Source organism: Camellia sinensis, chromosome 10 (genome assembly GCF_055761805.1).
Source record: "Camellia sinensis isolate YWXY chromosome 10, ASM5576180v1, whole genome shotgun sequence".
NCBI lineage: Eukaryota > Viridiplantae > Streptophyta > Magnoliopsida > Ericales > Theaceae > Camellia > Camellia sinensis.
The window spans coordinates 26671727-26693261 of record NC_138970.1 but is presented as its reverse complement, the minus strand read 5'-3'; the positions used below and the strand labels follow the sequence as shown (position 1 = coordinate 26693261).

Here is a 21535-nt window from a genome sequence, read left to right as displayed (position 1 = left end):
CCTAAATTTTAACAACACAACTTACTACTTGAAGAGTCTGAAAAGTGGTTGCGGTCACCATAACAGTGACGGTGACGCAGTTGCAGGGTGTAAAGGTCATAACGTAACAATTGCGATAACCGGAACCGTGAATTTTTTTATTTTTCGCACAATTTAAAAAAAACTTACCGATACGCATATTTTTTTTCCCATGACCATATTTATTGGTTTTAAAATAAATATTGATCAATTTTTGTAAATTCTTAAATATAATCTAATATATTTTATATTTTTAAATCACTATAAATTGAATTTTTTACATTTTATTTTAATAATTAATGACTTTATATTATATAAAAAAATCGATCACTAACTATTATATATAAGATAAACAATGATAAAAGTAAGAGAATAAATAAGAACCTAAATATATATATATATATACATATTTTAACCAAACTAAATAGATAATGACCACAATTATTATTATTATTATTTTCAAACGATATATAGATAGACACACATAAACAAAATGGTTGAGTGATAGGACTAAATAGAATAGCATAGGTGTTACAATTTCAACAAATCAATAACATATTTTTCATCTTTTTCTTTTCTCTCTCTCTATCTCTTGCTCCTCTATCTTCTCTCTTCATCTTCCATCTTCTCTTTATCCCTCTTCTCCCATTTTCAGTTTTTTTTTTTGTGTGTTTTTTTGAAAGAAACAGTTCGAAATCGTTACGTAATGGTATGTAACAGGTCATTACAACTGTTTCAGCACCGTTACGATCGTCACGGCAACCGCTACGACCGACACACCTGTAAATCTCAATCACACTACAAAAGTAGTCGTAACCGGTGGCTATAATCATCACAACTGTTACATAACGACATTGCGTAATAATTGCGACCACTTTTTAAAACCTTGACTTGACCTAACTTGTTTACCGTCCTACCCAAACATGCTCATCCATGGCGCATAACAGCTGGAAGAAGTAACCTACACATATTTCTCGGAGTTACAATGTATTCATGTAACATTGTTTACCAATAACTATTCAGTTAACAGGGTATACAACAGCTAAACATACTTCTCATGTCACAGTGAGAACCATTTCAAAACACACACACACACACTCTCTCTCTCTCTCTATATATATATATAAGTAGCAATCCCATAATGAAGAACAGAAGACGAGCCTCATGAATAATGAAGAACAGAAGATGACTCCAGTCATGTTCCTGCCTTCCGACGCCCAACACGAGCAACAAAACCAGCCTTGATTGGAGCTACAGACCGCCCAGAGCCACACTGCAAGAGAATGTTAATAATATGTTAAAATAAACACTTAGAAAATATGAGGAAGAAGAACTTCGAAAATATGAGGAAGAAGGAATATATTTCTGTTATATTCAAAACTTCTTATTTTACAAGACCAAATGACACTCCTTATATAGGAGATATTACAAACATCATTATAACCCATTATATGCCACTTACATATTATATATTACCACTATCTACCACTATCATATTATATACATGCCACTATCTACCACCAACACCACTATCATATTCTATACATGCCACTATCTACCACCAACACCACTATCATATACCACTATCTTATTATATGCATTAACACAAATTTCTAGCACTCCCCCTCAAGCTAGTTTGAAGATATCTTCCATAGCCAGCTTGCTAGTCAGCTTATCAAATTGCTTCTTGTGTAGTCCCTTCGTAAGCACATCAGCTAATTGTTCACCTGTTGGAAGGTAGGTCATACAGATTATGCCAGCATTGATTTTCTCCTTGATGAAATGTTTATCCACTTCTATATGTTTTGTGCGATCATGTAGAACTGGATTATGAGCTATAGATATAGCTGCTTTGTTGTCACAATAGACCTTCATAGGTGTCGGGTGAGAAAGCTTTAATTCTTCAAGAATTCTTTTAATCCACATTACTTCACAGATTCCATGGGCAACAGCTCTGAACTCTGCTTCTGCACTACTTCTAGCTACCACATTCTGTTTTTTACTCCGCTATGTAACTAGGTTCCCACCTACAAAGGAGCAGTATCCGGACGTTGATCTCCTGTCTGTAACACTTCCTGCCCAGTCTGCATCTGTGTATACTTCAACTTGAAGATGTCCATGTTTCTTGAACAGTAAGCCTCTCCCTGGAGTTCCTTTCAAATATCTTAAGATCTTATAAACGACCTCAAAGTGCTCTGCCCCTGGTGAGTGCATGAACTGACTTACCATGCTGACTGCAAAGGCAATATCAGGCCGCGTATGAGACAAGTAAATCAATTTCCCGACAAGTCGCTGATATTGTTCCCTCTCTTTGACTTCTTCAGCCTTAGCAGCTTGTAACTTCAAGTTAGGCTCGATCGGAGTCTCCACCATCTTACAACCAAGCATACCTGTTTCTCCAAGGAGATCAAGAACATATTTTCTCTGATTAACGAATATACCTTCCTTGGATCTTGCAAATTCCATTCCGAGGAAATACTTGAGGGTTCCCAGATCCTTAATGTGAAATTCTTTTGTGAGTTTCTCTTTGAGGGCTGCTAACTCTGCTTCATCATTACCAGTTAAAATGATGTCATCAACATAAACAATCAAAATTACAATTTTACTATTTTTTGAATGTTTATAAAATATTGTGTGATCTGCTTGACTCTGCGAGAAGCCACAACTGATAACTGCCTTCCCAAAGCGTTCAAACCATGCTCTTGGTGATTGTTTGAGTCCGTATAATGACTTGTTCAATCTGCATACTCTGTCGCTTCCAAGTCTCTGCTCAAATCCCGGCGGTAGGCTCATGAACACCTCCTCTTCAAGATCACCATTGAGAAATGCATTTTTAATGTCAAGTTGATGTAGAGGCCAATCTGAATTTACTGCAAGAGATAACAATACTCTGATGGAATTTATTTTAGCAACAGGAGCAAACGTCTCCTGATAGTTGATCCCATAAGTTTGAGTGAAGCCTTTAGCCACTAGTCTCGCCTTGTATCTCTCAACGCTTCCATCTGCGTTACATTTTATCGTAAACACCCATTTACACCCAACTGTTTTCTTGTCTTTGGGTAGATCAACTATCTCCCAAGTACCACTTCTCCTTAAAGCATTCATCTCCTCCATGACTGCTAATTTCCAATTCGGATCATCCAATGCTTCCTGTATATTCCTTGGAACAAACAAGTGTGAAATCCTAGATGTGAAAGCTCTATGATTTTTAGACAGTCTTTGATAGGAGAGGTAATTTGCAATAGGATGTTTAATACAATTTTGGACATCTTTCCTTATTGCTATAGGAACATCAAGGTCGGAAATAGAAGGAATAGGATTACCTAAAATTTCGATGCCAGAACTCGGGTGGACATTCAGGTCATTAGGATGGACATTCGGGTCATTATTCCTCAGATGAAATCGCTTCCTAGTATAAACCTGAAGCTCAGGATTTAGATCATTTTGTAGTACTTCTCCCCCTAAACAAGAATCTTCTTGACTAGGTACCATAGAACTTGGTTCTCCTAAGTGATCATTATCAGACAGATGTGGTTTTTGTGTAGGATAAATGACATTGGGGAGCGGGATAGAAATATCCCAAAAACGGTCTTCTACTCCACTTGTCTCCCCCTGAAGAGAAGTGTTGGGGAAATAGGATTTTGTTTCCACAAATGACACATCCATACTCACATGAAATTTCTTGTTTTGAGGATCGAAACACTTATACCCCTTTTTGTTTGAGGAATAACCCAAAAAAACACATTTTATAGCATGGGGGTCAAGTTTTGAACGAAATTGACTAGGAACATGAACATAGGCAGTACATCCAAAAACTTTAGCGGGTAAATCAGAAAACAACCTCGTGTCAGGAAAAAAAGTTTTGAGACAATCGAAAGGTGTTTTGTATGTTAACACCTTTGTAGGCATCCTGTTTATCAAATAAGAGGCTGTTAAAATTGCTTCACCCCATAAATATTTAGGAACATGCATGTAAAACATTATAGCACGTGCTACTTCAAGTAGATGTTTATTTTTTCGTTCTGCAATGCCATTTTGTTGAGGGGTATCCCGACATGTAGATTGATGAAAAATCCCCTTTTTTTTCCAAAAACTCACCCAACTGCTCATTGAAATATTCTGTTCCATTATCAGAATGTAAAATACCAATTTTGGTTTGAAATTGGTTTTCAATCATATTGTAAAAATTTGTGAATAAATTTTTCACGTCAGATTTTTTATTCATCAAATAAATCCAACATAAGCGGGTATGGTCATCAATAAATGTAACAAACCATCTTTTACCAGAAAGAGTAGTGATTTTAGAAGGGCCCCAAACATCACTATGAATCAAATAAAAAGGTTTGGAAGCCTGGTAAGGTTTTGGCAAATAAGTAGAGCGATGAAATTTTGCAAAAATGCAACTCTCACAATGAAAAGAAGAACAATCAATCCCTTTAAATAATTCTGGAAATAAATGTTTCAGATAAAGAAAACTAGGATGTCCTAGCCTATAGTGCCATAGCATTATTTTTTCTCGAACAGAGATTGAACTAGTACTATTAAAGCTCTGAGCTTTTTTATTACTAACAGGTACTTCATCAAAGTAGTAAAGACCTTCAAGCATCCTAGCACGCCCAATCATCATCCCCCAGTTCTGGTCCTGAAATTCACAATGGGATTCAAAAAATGTAACACGACAATTAGAATCCTTAGATAGTTTACTGACAGACAAAAGGTTACAGGCTAAGTTGGGGACGTGAAGAACAGCATTGAGATTAATTTTCTCAGTTAGTTTAATAAATCCTTTTCCTGTGTGTTTACTTGTGCATTCATTTCATATTGAATTGTGCAACTTCGCCTCTCGGCCATCATGCATTGAAATGCGCGATTGGTGATCCAAGGGTCGAGAACCTACACTCCCTTGAGTTCATGACATGATAAGGATGGTGGTTGTGCACACATATCTTGCAAATACATTGCCATGCCCTTTCTTGCTCTCTGTTACAACAAATTGCAGTTCAACAGCAACAACTGGCCGGCCGGCCAGCCAGAAAAACTAGCTGGCCGACCACTTTTCTGGTTTTTCAATAACCAAAAGTGGTCGGCAGGTGTCTGGAGAGACCAAAAGTGGTCGGCCACCCTCCCACAAGACTTCCAAGGTGAAGTTTTAGCTTTCCGGAGCTTGGTGCAAGTTTCTGAGAACAAATGAAAACAGAGGCAAATCGGGGCATCGCATTGGATTTCCGAACGAGGCGACCTAGCATGCATCCAGTCTTCTCCCTCCGAGAACCTCCCGTTTTACTGTTTTCCTTAGCTGTCATGCTTAGATAGCTAGTTTACGCTTTGGTTTGTATTCTTAATAGTTAATGCATTAGCTATTCGATTCGTTCTGTAATAATTAGTTAACTAGGATTAGTTAATTAATTTGTTGTGTAATAATTAGTTTAATTAACTTAGATTAGCTAGTTAACTTCTTATTCGGTCTCTCCTTTGAGAGGGCCAAGTGTTGTAATAAGCGTGCGTGTGTGCGATATATGTCTTCCAACCTCCATTTCTTTCTCCTTTTTACTTAACCGCTTACGATGGTTAGTTTTAGGGCATATTTCATTTAGCATACCTTATGCTCGCATGCGTCTATCCATTCATCTGTATTGCATGCACCGGGCTCGGCGCATCATACTAACTGCATTGTATTTCAATACATTTATTTGAATACATGTATCAAGTTGCATTTCACATGACATGACTAGAATAGCCGAGCCTATCTTAGCTGCATCTTCGCATGTGTTACATTAGCCATCTTAACATGAACTAGAATCATGCATGATTTCTAACTAGTTCTTTGTTTTGGCTCGGAGTACACTGTGAGTGTTTAGGCGTTAGCATACTGCATGTGTGTTAATGTTGCCATGTTAGCATGTTTTCCATGAGGCTAACTGCTTATGTGATTAACTGCCTAAATGCCTGTGGGTGAATGTTGGATTACTTGAATTGGAATAATTCATTGAAATCCGCATTTTAGCCTACTTGTGAGTAGCAAACTTCAAACCATTTTCCAAGCAAACGGATATGCGATGCTTCGTTCCAAATTAGGCGATCTAGTCTATACTTGTTTGTTGTACGCATCACGTAGTAAGACTAGCTAATTAATCGGAATAAGAGCACATGTGTTTTCAAAAACAAGATATCATGCTTAGTATAGGCCGATTTTTGATCGGGCGAGCAGGGGTGCTCATTAAATGACCTTCCCCAATCGTACCCAAGTTCCCGAGCCGAGGCAACTTTGGTGATGACGGACACGTGGCCTTAGGCACGAGTCAGGGTTTTCTAAATTCTCCCTAAAACAAAATATTTAGCTGGCGACTCTGTATCTGGCAAAGCAGTCCATGTTTGGCACTTCTTTATTAAAAATCAGTTTTCCAAAACGATTTGCCGGATTTGGACTCTTTGGTGATTTATCAATCTTACATCGCACATTATGAGATTAGATTCAGAACCGTGACATTTGAGTCCGAATTGTGGTAAGCCCAAATGAACGAAACGAGATTTTTCCCGGATGTTCGGGCGCGTCCACAAACATGCAAACCCAAAAACATGAAAGAGAGAGTAATTGGGGAGTTGGGCAAACAAAGCCTCATAAGGATAACGAACAGAGAGTAGGGAGTAGACATACGGTTGAGAAAAAAAGCAGCTGTAAGAACGGCTTCCTCGCAAAAGAAAGCCGGAACAGAGGCAGAAAAAATAAGAGATCTAACTATCTTAAGGAGATGATGATGTTTATGCTCAGTACGACCATTTTGGGTTGGTGTATCAGTATAGGAAGTTTGATGAATGGTATCCAAATTGGCCAGATACTCACAGAACTCAGTTTTAAAATACTCCCACCTAAGTCAAACTGTAACAATTTAATGATAAATCCAAACTATGCAGTGATCATAGACTGAAAGATAAAGTATATTTGGTAGGAGTCAGATTTATGAGTTATAAGATAAACTCAAATATAGCGAGTGCAATCATCAACAAAAGACACATAGTATGCAGAACCCCTTTTAGTGAGAACAAGAGATGGTCCTCAAACATCAGTATGCACAAAAGAAAAAGGAAAAGCAGAAATAGAAGTACTTTTATTAAATGATAAAGCTGACATTTTGGCAAGTTTACACTCCCGACATTCATCAATTTGACTAGGAGAAACTTTATCCAACAATCCTAACTGAGCTAAAGACCGTAAGCGATCGACAGACAAATAACCTAGACAAGAATGTCATAAATAAAACTGGCTCGACTGAGAATCTAACTGAAATTGTCACGACTCAAACCCGCCCCTATAGGTTTAACGTCGTAATTGGCCAGTAATCCTTGGATTACCAAAGGCCTCTTAACATAATAATATATAATTAGGGGCTGCGGAAGCAAATACATAAAATATACATAGTCCATCGAGTTGTGAAGACATACATAAGACAGATAATCTTAAACTTTCATAATCTTACGAATGACTTCAAAAGATACAGTATTTACACATTACTTCATGTACATATAAATAGCAAAACTTGTTTGAGGAGCAAAATAAACAAAGTCTTATACATTCATAACAACACAACCTCTAGACTTGACTTAACCCGGAACCTCCTTGAGAGACACAAAGGTTGGCTGACAAAAACTAAGACGCCAGGTCCTCAACTCTGAACCTGGTCATGTACCTGATCATCTACATACATAATATAAATAGTGAGCGGGAGCTTAGTGAATAATAACAGAGTAAAGGGTTAAATGAATGATGTCCCATAACTAATTTAGAAATCAGAGTTCATATCGAAACAGATTCACATCAAATTCTTGTCTTGAGTTCATGCTTAATTTTACATGGCTTATCCGTTAGCGCTAAAAGATAATTTATAAAGCATCTTAGATCGTACTTATCAGTTCTATAGAGAAACCTCCGTCCGGGTACGGATAACTTGTCAATTCCATAAAGGAACCTTTAAACTGGGAACAGATAACTTGTCAGTTCCATAAGGAAGCTCCAGTCCGGGTACAGATAGCATACTTGAATCATAGCATAAATACCACAAACATTTGTCAGAGTTGGATAATCATTTGTAGTATAAAACATGGCATTTCATAGAACATATCTTATTCCATATACAAAAAATAATTTAACTTGAACATAGCTTTACTAAGTTATTACTTACAGATAACAGATGGCTCCAAGTAAACGGAAATAGTAGGCAATTTAGATATCTCGTGGCGCGCGACCTACACAGATGCAGAACGAATACGTATTGAACTACACACCTTGAGTCATCAACTTAGTTCTTTCTTGTCTTGGTGTGTTCCTACTTCTCTATCCTCATTATGGTGTCTTAAACTTGGCCTAGGTATGCCTAGGATGGAATGGGGATGCAAAAATACACTTGAAAACATTTAACCAAACTTGCTGAAAACAGGGTCCTCGCTCGAGCGTAGCTTCTTACGCTTGAGCGAACATACAAAATGTGAATGGTCGCTCGAGCGGTCTGTAAACTTTTGCAAAAGTGCTGGTTGCATGATTTTTCCGCTCGATGCTTGCCCGACGCTCGCTCGAGCGTGAGAGACATGCCCTCGCTCGAGCAGTCTGCAAAACATAAGAACTTCTGGGAGCATGTATTTCACACTCGTGCGGACTTCTGGTCACTCGAGTGGAAGTGCACGCACTAAAAGTGGTCACTCGAGCGTGGATTCCTTCGCTCGAGCGTAAGAACAAAATTCTGGAATTTCCAGAATTGCTTCCAAGCTTCAAATTCAACCCCAAAGCTGCAAATTATGGTTTCTTGGGCCAAAAACTTAAGGAATCACATGTGAACTTGAAAAACATGAAGAATTCAAAACCATTTCGCAAAATTAAGGCCCAAAAGCTTGCCAATTGTACAAATTCAAACTTAAACTTTACGAATATGATATGAACATGACAGATATGACTTGTTATGAACTTGAACTTTCCAAAACATGATCAATTAAAGTCAAATGGTAGGAAATGTGATGAATTCTCAAAACAAAGGCAAGATAGACACATGCATGGAGGATTTGTTTGAAATTCAAACTCAAAATGCTTTGATATATGCATGCACGCATGATTTAATGCAAATTCTTTCTTTTCTAGCTCTTAAGCTCAATTCTCATGTTAAACACTTAAACCTCTTATATTCATAAACTCACCAACTCAAAAGCAAGATCAAAGGCTTGATTTCTTACCTTAAACCTTGAATTCACAAGTATAGAGGCTTAAACTTGTAAATGCTCTTCAATTCTCCAACAATTCCTAGCAATCTCCCTTTTCTCCAGCTTTTGATCCTGATTTGTGACGCCCCAAAATTTGAGGACATCATGATATGGTTTAAAACTTAAAATCAATTTTCTTAATTAAGAATTCTCATCAATGTTGCCACCAAATTTACCATCATCCATTAATTAGCAACACAAAAACTAAAAGTTCTTAAATTACAACTCTAATCAAACTTAAAACTTTGTCTTAGTACACAAATATAAAAAGACTAGAGAAAAATTAGAAAACTCAAAAAAATGGTTCATGGAATTTTGGGCATTCTTCAAGCTAACCAAGGCTGAATGTCGTCTTGCAAGGCCTCGACATTTCCTTCGATACCTGGCATAAAACGCCAGGGCAATGGGAATGCCAATGAGCAACGAGCTCAATAAGATACTATAACCCGAAAATACCCACCCCGATAATAATACTCACAAATAATAAATATTGTGTAATAACAGAATAACAAGCAGCATTTTAACAAACATAACCAGAATGCTATTGGTTGAAATATTAACAACAGACAAAAAAAACAATGGCAAGCAGAAGCAGTATTTCATAATAAGGAAAAATGCCAACCTTTCTTTTTAAATTCACATAGATTTAGTTTGACAGGTAAGTTTAAGTAATTTCCCGTGGAGCACTATTTCCACTCAACCGCTAAGCAATGGCCACGGGTAATTTTGACTCCCTCTTGGTCAAATATTCAAATGTTACTTATTGTAACTACCAATGATGCCCACGCACCAGGGTTACGTACCCGAGTCGTGGCATCACGGTCTGTCCCAAGGGAACGGTCTATGTTGTGACACCCGCACCACCAACCTTATATCGCCTACATCGATAAGAGTCGAAATACCTTCCCGTGCCATGTTAGGGTTCACAACTCACTTGGGCAAGATTCTAAACCAGGCTCGCCCCATCACTTTTAAATTTTATATGTATCATCGATTCAATTTCGTGTTTCTTTACTTCGTTGAATTCACATTTTTATGCATGTGTGAGTTTTAGTTTGAAAACCACAGTGACATAAGGTTTATATAGCACAACACAATCATATATGGCAACCAAAATAAATGTGATAGAATGTCTTAGGAATCATCACAAGATTTCTTAAGAATTCACACACTTCTTCTTTCAGCACTGTATGATCAGACAAAAAATTATGAAACCCATACCAAATGAAGTTCAACCATTATAATATTTTAACTGGTGCTAGTTCATTGAGTTAGGAAAATATTTTGAGAAGAATACTAGGGCTAAAAACGATTTTAAAATGGAGAAATAATTTTTGGAAGAAAACTGGTTTTCTAGACAGTGAGTTACTTTAACCTCCAGCACAGGTGTTCTGTGTTCGAAAAATAAAAAGCAACCTCAAACGGTGTCAAAAGGAGGTATGGTTAGAACGGCTTGTTAGATACTTGAGTTTAGAACATATTTCCAGAAGGATTCAAAGACTGAAAATCAACGGAAGATGGTCAAATAATTTTTCTAAGAAAACTGGACAGATTCTGTCACATTTTAGTAAAACTTCAACTTCTCCTTTTAGACTTATCCATTTTTTGTGAAATTGGTGGAAAATGAAAGATAGCTCTTATATCTAACTATTCCAAGTGGTCGTGCAGAAAAATACCAATTGTAGAGAAAATGGGACCTGTTTGAAGCCACTGCTTTTGCGGTGCTGTAAGCGACGCTTAGGGAAAATATTTGTTTCGGTAAGAAAATGGTGTCCAATGATTTTATAAAAATTTTACATAGTGTATAACACCTATATATACTTCTAGTATACACATATTTTTAACAACAATTACTTTCAATTTATTAGAGCCCTCTTTTCATCCGATAAAGTCTGAAACAGTGAGGAAGAATCTAAGTTTCAGGTAAAAGGAAGCCATTCTCATCTCATTTTACTCTCTTGCAAGATTATTTCAACAATGGAGAATATTGAACACATAAAAACAGTAGCTAAGCCATATATCTATGTTTGCAAGAAGGAATATGAAATTATAACATAATGAAACCCTCATCCTATTAAAATTTTAAACACGTATAGTACTATTTTGCTATATATGACTTAACCATGCTTAGTCTTGCATATATAAATTATATAAATTCAGTTAGAGGTATCTACGGGAGGATAGAGGTAATGTATTCTTACCTCAAGAGCTTTTGCAAACACTTTTCGAAACTAAGTTTGAAATTGGTATTCACCAAGTACTCTCTCTTTTTCGTCTCTTTCTCTTCTCTTTTCTACTCTCTTTTTCTCCTCTTTTTCCTTCTTTGCTCAGCTGCGTGAATAGTAGAATGGCTGGGCTGAATGTGGGTTCCTTATGTAGGCGTTTGGGGCCCTTTTATTTATTTATTTATTTGTTTATTTTATTCTTCTTGGCTTGGGAATTATGATCTACAAGGATAGACTTGTAGGATGTTTCTAAGCATGCTTTGACATGCTTTGGCAGCAGCTACTTGGGAAGAAAACAGCTGGATTCCTCTGCCCAAAAATTTTGATTTTTTTTTTTGTATGTTTAAAATGAAAATCAATGTATATATATATATATATATGTCCTAGTCGCTAGATGTTTTTCTCCCTACTATCCTCTAACTAACTTGGTTATTATTTATTTAACTCATTTAGTTTTCCATAACTGTGTTTAGATACAAAAAATTTAATCACAAAAGGATAAAAAAAATTATTTAAAGAAATTTAATATTGGTGTTAATCATGATGCTATTAATATAATAATTTAATAATCACAATTTATTGACTTAATATTATTATTAATAAACTAATTAGTTGTCCAAAAAATTCAGGTTCTTACAACCTATCCCCCTTAAATAATTTCGTCCTCAAAATTTTGACGCGTGCCTTTATCTTCAACAAGTTAGGGTAGTTGGCTCGTATTGCATCATCTCTTTCCCAAGTAGACTCTTCCACTCCTCGATACTGCCACAACACTCGCACCAGTGGATGACTTTGCCTCTTAAGTTCTTTTCTCATCGGTCCATAATCTTTATAGGCCTTTCCTCAAAGCTTGCATCTTTATTGAGATCAATCTCCCCCCAATTGATAACATGTGAAGGGTGTGGCTCATATTTTCGTAACATTGAGATGTGAAAGACATTGTGCACTGCTGCGAGCTGTGGTGGTAGTGCTAGACGATATGCTACATCTTCTACCTTGCTCAGAATTTCAAAGAGTCCCATATAACGAGGTACAAGTTTTCTTTTCTTTCTGAATCGCGTAGTACCTCGACGAGGTCAAACTTTGAGTAAAACATGATCGCCTACCTCAAGAGTTAAGGGCCGTCTCCTTTGATCTGCATAACTCTTTTGTCGACTTTGGGCTGTGATTAGTCGTTGTCTGATCAGTTTTATCTTCTTAGTGGTCTCCTGAACCAGGTTTGGTCCTAGCAAGGTTGCTTCCCTTACTTCTATCCAACAGACTGGTGATCGACAAGGTCATCCATAAAGTGCTTCATACGGTGCCATTCTAGTACTGGCCTAGAAACTATTGTTGTAAGCGAACTCAACGAGAGGTAAGTGTTTCTCCCAACTTCCATTAAAATCCATAACGCAAACTCGAAGCACATCCTCCAAGGTTTGTATCGTCCTTTCAGACTGTCCATCTGTTTGTGGGTGAAATGTCGTGCTAAAACATAAGTTCGTTCCCATTGCCTTCTGCAAGCTTTGCCAAAATTGGAAAGTGAATCGAGGATCACGATCAGACACGATGCTAACTGGTACTCCGTGTAATCTGATCGCTTCTTTGATGAATAATCTACTGAGTGAGTCTAACGTATCTGATGACCCAATAGGTAAGAATCGGGCTATCTTAGTTAGTCGATCTACCACTACCCATACGCCGTCATGTCTCTGTGGTGATCGAGGCAAATCCGTCATAAAATTCATGGTTATGTGTTCCTATTTCCACTCCGAGATTGGTAAAGGTTGAAGTGTTCCTGCCAGTCTTTGGTGTTCAGCCTTTACTTGTTGACATGTCAGGCACTGAGACACAAACTTGGCTACATCCTTTTTCTTTCCGCCCCACCAATATTGGCGTTTTAAGTCTTGGTACATCTTAGTACCTCCTGGATGTACTACGAATACTGAATGGTGAATTTCCTTAAGTACCTTTTCTCTTAGTGAGTCGTCACTCGGCATGAACACTCGACCTTGATATTTCAAACTCTCATCTATGTGAATTTCCCAACCAGGCATGGTTTCACTAGATTCCATTCGTGCCTTGATGAATGCCACCTCCTGATCGTACTGTTGTGAATCTAATATCTCGCTCAAAATTTTAGACGTAGCAATTTGGCCACCAAGGTAAGCCTTTTCATCTTGAACCTCCATCTATACCCCAAATTCATTGAGCGTTCCAATCATATTCCATTCTCTAAGGGCTAAGCTAGCAACAATCCCTCTATTTTTGCAGCTTAATGCATCTGCTACAACGTTAGCCTTGCTGGGATGATAAGAAAGGGTAAATTGGTAATCCTCGAGGTACTCCATCTAACGTCTCTGACGCATGTTCAGATCCTTTTGGGTGAACAGATACTTCAAGCTTTTGTGGTCAGTGAATATCTCAAATTTTTCACCATATAGGTAGTGTCTCCAAATTTTGAGTGCATGAACTATGGCTGCTAACTCCAAGTCATGAGTGGGATAATTCTTCTCATGGTTCTTTAATTGCCTTGATCCATATGCCACCAACTTGCCATTTTGTATCAACACGCACCCAGACCTTCTTTGGAAGCATCACAATACACATTGTACCCAACGTCACACTCTGGTACTATGAGAATAGGGGCACTCGTCAATCTTTTCTTAAGTTCTTGGAATGAATTTTCACAAGACTTGTTCCATTCAAACTTAACTCCTTTTTGAGTCAAGCGTGTCATTGGTTTGGCCAACCTTGAGAAATCCTGAATGAATCTTTGATAGTAACCGGCCAACTCTAAGAAACTACTCCGTTTGGTTAGGGTTTCAAATTATAGTTCCACCAATTGATTTGAGTGTATTGTTTGTTCTGAGCTTTCAAATCATAATTCTACACCCATTTCTCAAAACTCAATTCAAAACATAATCATTACTTTTCAAAACTCATAACCAAACACATAATTTAAAACTCTTTTCAAAATTCAATTCAAATCAATATTTTAATTTTGTTAAGATTTTAAATATTTTAATATTTAAATATGTTACGATTTTTTTAATTTTTTAATTTTTTGAATATTTTTAAATATTTTAATTTCAAAATTTTACGATTTTAATTTTTTAAATTTTAAAATATTTTATAAAAATAAATTCAAACTCCATTTTATAAAAATATTTTCAAATATTTTAATTTTTTTATTATATATATTTGGTTACAATTTGAGTGTAGAGTTGTAAAAGTAGTATGTGATTTCGAGTTATGTGTTTGGTTATGAGTTTTAAAAATAATTTGTTAATTGAGTTTTGTTTTATATGTTTGGTTACGATTTTAGTGTAGAGTTGTTTTTAAATTTAAAATATTAACATTTTAAATTATTTAAATTTTTACGATTTAAATTTTTTGAATATTTATTTTAATTTTTTACTTGTTGAATTTTTTAGATTATTTAAATTATTTAAATATTTATGATTTAAATTTTTTGAATATTTATTTTGAAAAAAAAAATTATTTCCTTTCTAGTATTTTCAATTAAAAAATTGATTAATGTTATTTTCTGTTAATAATAAATTTTTTTAATTGAATTTTAAAAAGAGTTTGGCTATGAGTGTTGATCAGAATTTTCAATAGTGTGAAAGTAGTGTGTTTTGTTATGAGTTATAACAATTTGAATTAAGTTTTGAAAACTCTTTTCAAAACTCATAACCAAACAAATTTTCTTACTTCACATGTCAAATCAAACTTTCAAAACCCAATTCCACACTCAATTCAATACTCTATTCAAAAACCATAACCAAACAAATTTTCTACACTCAAATCATAATTCCACATCTCACAAACTCAAAATACAACTCATACTCTCAAATCATATTTACAAAACTCTACCAAACGCAACCTACGAATCTCGAATGTGTTCTTAGGTTACTTCCATTCTGGCTTTCATTCTATCACTGCCTCTACTTTAATTGGGTTCACCGATACTCCCTTTTCAGACACCACGTGACCCAAAAATTTTACTTCATTCATCCAGAATTCACATTTATTAGCTTTAGCATACAGTTAGTTCTCCCTCAAGGTTTGAAGTACTATTCTCAAATGTTGTTCATGGTCTTCTTCAGACTTGGAATACACCAAAATATCATCAATGAAAACTACCACAAATTGATCTAAGTAAGGCGTGAATATTTTGTTCATTAAACTCATGAACACACATGGTGCATTGGTTAGGCCGAATGGCATCACTACGAATTCATAGTGGTCGTAACGGGTTCGAAATGCAGTCTTAGGAATATCTTTTTCCCGAATACGCAACTGGTGATATCCAGATCTGAGGTCTATCTTTGAGAAACACTTTGCCCCTCTAAGCTAATCGAAGAGGTCATCAATCCTAGGTAGTGGATACCGATTCTTAATGGTGACTCTATTGAGTTAGCGGTAATCAATGCACAACCTAAGTGTCCCATCTTTCTTCTTAGCAAATAAGGCTGGTGCTCCCCATGGGGACGTGCTTGGCCTTATAAATTCATTGTCCAACAATTCTTGCAACTGTCTTTAGCTCTCTCAGTTCGGCTGGTGCCAAACGATGTGGTGCCATTGAGATCGGTGATGTGCCAGGTTGTAGTTCGATGGTAAAGTCTACTTCTCGCTTTGGGGGTAGTCCTGGTAATTCCTCTGGAAATACATCAGTATACTCGTGCACCACACGAGGTAGCCCTAGTTCCATACTGTCTCTTTCTTCCAGAACTAAGCTGGCTAACCATCCAGCTAGGTGATCGTGCCACTTTGATTTTCGAAGCGTCGGTGATAGGGAATCTTGTCTATCCCCCTTAAATTGGAATCGCATTCCGTCCTGAGAATAAGCAGTCACCATCTTTCGATAGCAATCAATGGTGGCTCTATGGGCTGATAACCAGTCCATTCCTAGGATAACGTCAAAGTCTGACATTTTCATGACTCGTAGGTCGCAAGTTAAACGCAAACTGGAGACTCCTAGTTCACATGATTTGCATGCGAGATCTACTCGAGTTTGACCTCCTAGTGGTGAGGCTACACTCATAGGTATTTCTAATCGTTCAGGCTCTAATCCCAAAGTTGTAACACATGAAGCAGATATAAAAGAGTGTGATGCTCCAGAATCAAACAAAACTTGTACATAAGAGTTCATAAGGATAATATACCTTGAATCATTGAAGGATTTCCAGTATCTTCTCCTTCTTGGAGTGCAAAGACTCTTCCAGTGGCACCTTGATTTGGCCCCCAAGGTTTCCTTGTATTGGCATCTCCTGGTTGTTGAGCCCTCGGTTGTCCCATATTTCGATTAGCTGGCGGCTGACCTCTATTGGATTGGGAATTTTGCACAGCTCGCGCTCCTTGAGTTAGCGTGCATTTGTTCCGTTGAGTGGCTCCTCCTTGATTAATGTAGTAGCCTGACCTTTGAGGACAGTTGTTCCTAAGGTGCCTTTCTTGGCCACATTCATAACACCTCCTAGCCCCTTCCCTACTACGCTGTTCAGAATTATACCCTTGTTGTTGTTGTGGTCTCCTAGCATAAGGTATCGAAGTAGCAGGGGTCCTATTGTTCCTTGAGGGTCCTCCGCTTCTTTGCTGGTTGGCTCTAGACTGCTGCTCTTGAGTCCTTGCAGTGTCCATCTTTTCTCTTTCTAGAACAAGAGCCCTATCTACTACCTGTGCATAAGTAGGTAACTGCACTGCAACCAGCTTGTCTCGGAGTCCCGAGTTGAGTCCCCATTCAAAGCGCCTTACCTTATTTGTTTCATTTGCCACTATAGCTGTGGCATGGCGAGAAAGGGCCTCAAACTGATTAGCATACTGTGTCACAGTCATACCCCTTTGTTTCAATTGGAGAAATTCTTGGATCATCTCTTGCCTCACTGAGTTTGGGAAGTACTTTTCCATAAACAATTCCTCGAACTGTCTCCAAGATAGTTCTGCCACTTGACGACTTTCCTTGATCATTGTCCACCAAAAATCGGCCTCCCATTCGAAGAGAAATGAGGCGAGGGACACTTGGTCTTGCTCATTCTGAATTTCTAGCGTCTCCAATATTTTCTTCACTTGCCTTATCCATGCCTCCGCCGAGTAAGGATTGGGTTCTCCGAAAAATTTCTAGGGCTTAAGTTTTTGAAATTTCGCTATTAATTTTGCCTTGTTGTTTTCACGCCTGGGTTGGTTTCTTAGTTCATTAGTAATTGCCCGAACGAAATTCATGATGTCACTGTGGGTGTTATTGTCGTTGCACGAAGGATATTAATTGTTTACTATCGGCACGATGTAAGTACTTATTTAATTATTTATTTTATGCGAACAAGAATTCACTAAGTTTAACTAGAACTGAAACTTTTCATTGCAACAAAGGATCGGTTACATGACCAAAAATTACATTTATTACCAGACCGAGGGGATTATTTCACCCCATTTCATAACCACTATTAGACTAGGCTTTTACAATGAAATTCCAACAAAATTGTTTATCCGCCTAGTCTACCCTCTTTAGTCTCTCCTTCCCTCAAACAAAAAGCCATGGGTAGTGCTGATGCATTTGCCAGGCATGCTCCCACCTCTCATCATACAGCCCATAGCATTTCTAACGGACTAACAGCTTGAGCCCTCCCATTCCCGCATGTTGGCCCAAGATCCTTACAGGGACTTCTTCGTAGGTGAGTGGGTTGGAGAAATCGACTGTCCCGTTCATGGGGCTGCCAAGAAGATGTCTCTTTGGTGGAAGAAATTGGTGTAGTTGTTTTCCAGGGTTGGTGGCAGCGGTCCCACTTCATACATGGCCCTTGCCAACTCCCGGATAACTCGCACAGGCCCCAGATATTTGTCGTCCCCCCTTCGGTGTTTTCACTCGTAAGGTATTAGTGGTTCTAGTTTAACATATGCCTCTAGCCCTATCGGGAATGCCCCCATCTGCACTACGCACCCCGAGTCCGCTTTACCTTCTTCGAAGGCATATTCAATTGAGGAGATGGGGTCGGACTCAATGTCACTTCCTGCCCAACCAAACTCTTTTGGCAGAATGGCGGCCAAGGGTTCCACGACTTCCACTTCCGCGTCTACCTCTGCGTCTTCTTCGTCTAGCGGTTCTCCTTCTGGATATTCCTCCGGATCTTCCTCTTCAGGCTCGGGCTCCTCTTCATCCTCTTCATCCATCGTCTCCTCTTCGGATCCTCATCCGGGTCCTCTTCCTCATGGACTGACTCTGAAGTTTTCGCCTCTACCTCTGGGTCGGTTAATAAGGGTTCTTCTTCAAGTTCGAGATCCGAGAGCCAGTCCTCATTATGAGATGGGCTTGACGTCCTAAAGGGAGAATACAACATTGTTACACTCTCAGTATGGTCTTAGGTTATCAAATGTTTTAAATTAAAGTGTAGTAAATGACACGTGCTTAAGCCTCACTACTACAAAAAACAGTTAAAAATCACACTTTGACAAATGAAAATATCTCACTTTTATTAGAAGTGTGATAAAAAAAATTAGATTAATATTTTAATCACACTAAATTTGATTAAGTGTGATAATATTTATTTTTTATGTCACGTTTCTATTAAGTGTGATTATATATATATATATATATATATTTTTAATCTCACCTTCTAAATAAGTGTGATTATATATAATTTTTTTAATCATAATTTCTAAATAAGTGTGATCAAAAGTTTTTTGAGGGAATATTTACTGCCTAATTTTATTTTACGTTTAATGTTATTAATTTGTTTTTTATTATTATTTCTCTGTATGTATCGAATGATAATTACACCCAAGGAAATACCAATCAACACCAGTCTCTTGCTCTCACTATCGTCGACTGCCCATCGGTCTCCTCTCATCGACTAACCATCGGCCACCGTCGCTCACCGTCTCATCGCCACAATCGGTACACCGTCCCAGACCCATTGATTTTGAATCGGGTTTTTCTGTTTCTCTCTCTATCTCTCTTTGTCTCTCTTGCTTCCTCTATTTCCCTATTTGACTCTAGCTGTAGGATTTGTTTGTTTTTGTGTTTTGATGTTGTATGGGTTTGATAAATGGGAACCGAGTAAATGGGTTATGAGTTTTGATCTACATTTAGGGTTTTTTTTTTTCCTCCTCTCCTTTCAATACAGAGGCTTTCAAGACCCAATCAACTTTTAGTGGTTAAAACGATACATGGCTGAGATCATTTATACTTTTGAAGTATTGGGTACCTACAGATTTGTGTAGTTTAAGATATTCTACAGATGAATGATGAGAGTCCTAGCCATAATGAAATCATTTGTGAAATACCTCAAAGCATGGGAGAAAGTTCTCTTGATGACGAAGCACCTATTTTCTTGTTTGTTTATGGGGTAAGGTATCGTCATTTTTCAATATTTTAACCATATATACTATGTACTTTGTTTTCTATTTCTGAAGCTAGGATGAAATGCTTGTCTCAGAATTTCTAATTTTGTATTTTTCTATGATTTCCTAAGCAATTGCAATTTTAAACAAAAAAAATTTCTCCTTCCTTAGAGATGAATGGATGAAGTTTCTTGCAATGACTTGCACAATTTAATACTGTATTATTGGGCTTAGCATATTAGGTTGTCACTAGTTCATGTGAACTGCTAATTTTAACAAGAAATTAAATTTATTGGGTCCCTTTCACCTTGATTCTCATTGTATTCCATGTTTTTAACTTTTTATTAATTATTAACCGATCTTGTTTCGACATGGTTTGAAGGAAGACCACTAGGAGTTGAGATTAACAGTGTTCAACTTCCTTTCATTTTTCCCCGAAATATTGTTTTTATTCTGAACCTTGATCCCATTTCTTAGCTTATCAAGATGAGTAATTCTATTTTCCAGAACTTGCAGTAACTAATGTATTAAAAGTTAGAAATTATTGCATGTGGAACTGATATGGTGAGCAGGTATTATAGATCCTGGAGACAAGTGTGATACAAGGGATTCAACAATTAGAGATTAATGATAAGATTAACTTACTGATAACATTAGCGAAGCACATGCACTACTTGCCTTGCAGTCCAAGCTCAATAAGAATCCTCGAATTCAAGCTGCCGCTAGATCCCATGGCATACCAATTTATGTTATGAAGGTAACTTCCCATAAATTTTACTTAGACTTACATATCCCTTGTTAATGAGTTCTTATTGAAAATTTTCTTTTCCATCCTCCTCTTCTTCAATTTACATTACATAATATGTTTTTTGTTGACAAGCTCATTGATGCAGTTGACGAAAGCCATACGGGCATTAATAGCTGATCATGAAGATGATTTTAAGGATTTTGAATCGGATGACAAGATAAATGCGCCTCAGAAGATTGAAGCCTTGGAAGTGAAAATGAGTTTTCTTTTTGCCTTCTTCTCTATTTCATCTTTCTCACCGCATGGCTACATGCTATTGACACTTGCTAACTGAAGGATTTGCATGTAACAAACTGAAGGAGATTTTCAGTTTGGTGCAGTACGCTAATTATGTGTTGCTGGGCTTGGATTCAATTCAATCACTTCATTAATTTAGCCGTTCTGTATTAGGGAGGGAGAGACTATTTACAAAATGGAAAACTATCTTAGCACCCAACATTTTACTTGGGCCTATTTCTACCCAGAGGCAATGCCACATGTTTTTCAGGGTATTCAGTTGAATATAGTTCAATACCCTGACTTTGTTTTGCCTTATGTTTACACCTTAAAATTTGAACACCCAAGTTAACATATTTTGAATACCCATTCCACAAATCTTGATTATCCAACTCACCCACTTCAAATTTCGCACACCCACTTTACAATCCACCTGAAAGAATAGCATCCACTATTGCTTCTAAATTAGAATGAACTCCCATCTCATTCTTGGAAATTATCTCTACACCACAACTAAATATTGAAGGTCCTTTCCTTTCTAGCACTGTTTTCTGAACACGCCTCCGACTTGCTTCTTCATTCCCTAGTGTCACACTCTGAGAAATGGATATATTAATGTGACTAGTCTGCATACCAATAAGCCACTCCTTCCTAGAAAATTTTCGTAATTGAAATAAAATAGTCATAAAAATACAGTCAGAATGAGTGT

At 37.2% G+C, this 21535-nt stretch overlaps 1 protein-coding gene across 1 annotated transcript; it reads right to left on the bottom strand.

Moving 5' to 3' along the window:
* Positions 1-15981: 15981 nt before the first annotated feature.
* LOC145800238 (uncharacterized) lies at positions 15982-18632 on the bottom strand. The gene is made up of 3 exons (XM_082889896.1): positions 18419-18632; positions 16637-17572; positions 15982-16538 (listed from the first exon to the last, which is right to left on the bottom strand). The coding sequence occupies exons 1-3, from the start codon at positions 18630-18632 to the stop codon at positions 15982-15984; spliced, it is 1707 nt and encodes a 568-aa protein (XP_082746022.1).
* Positions 18633-21535: the final 2903 nt, after the last annotated feature.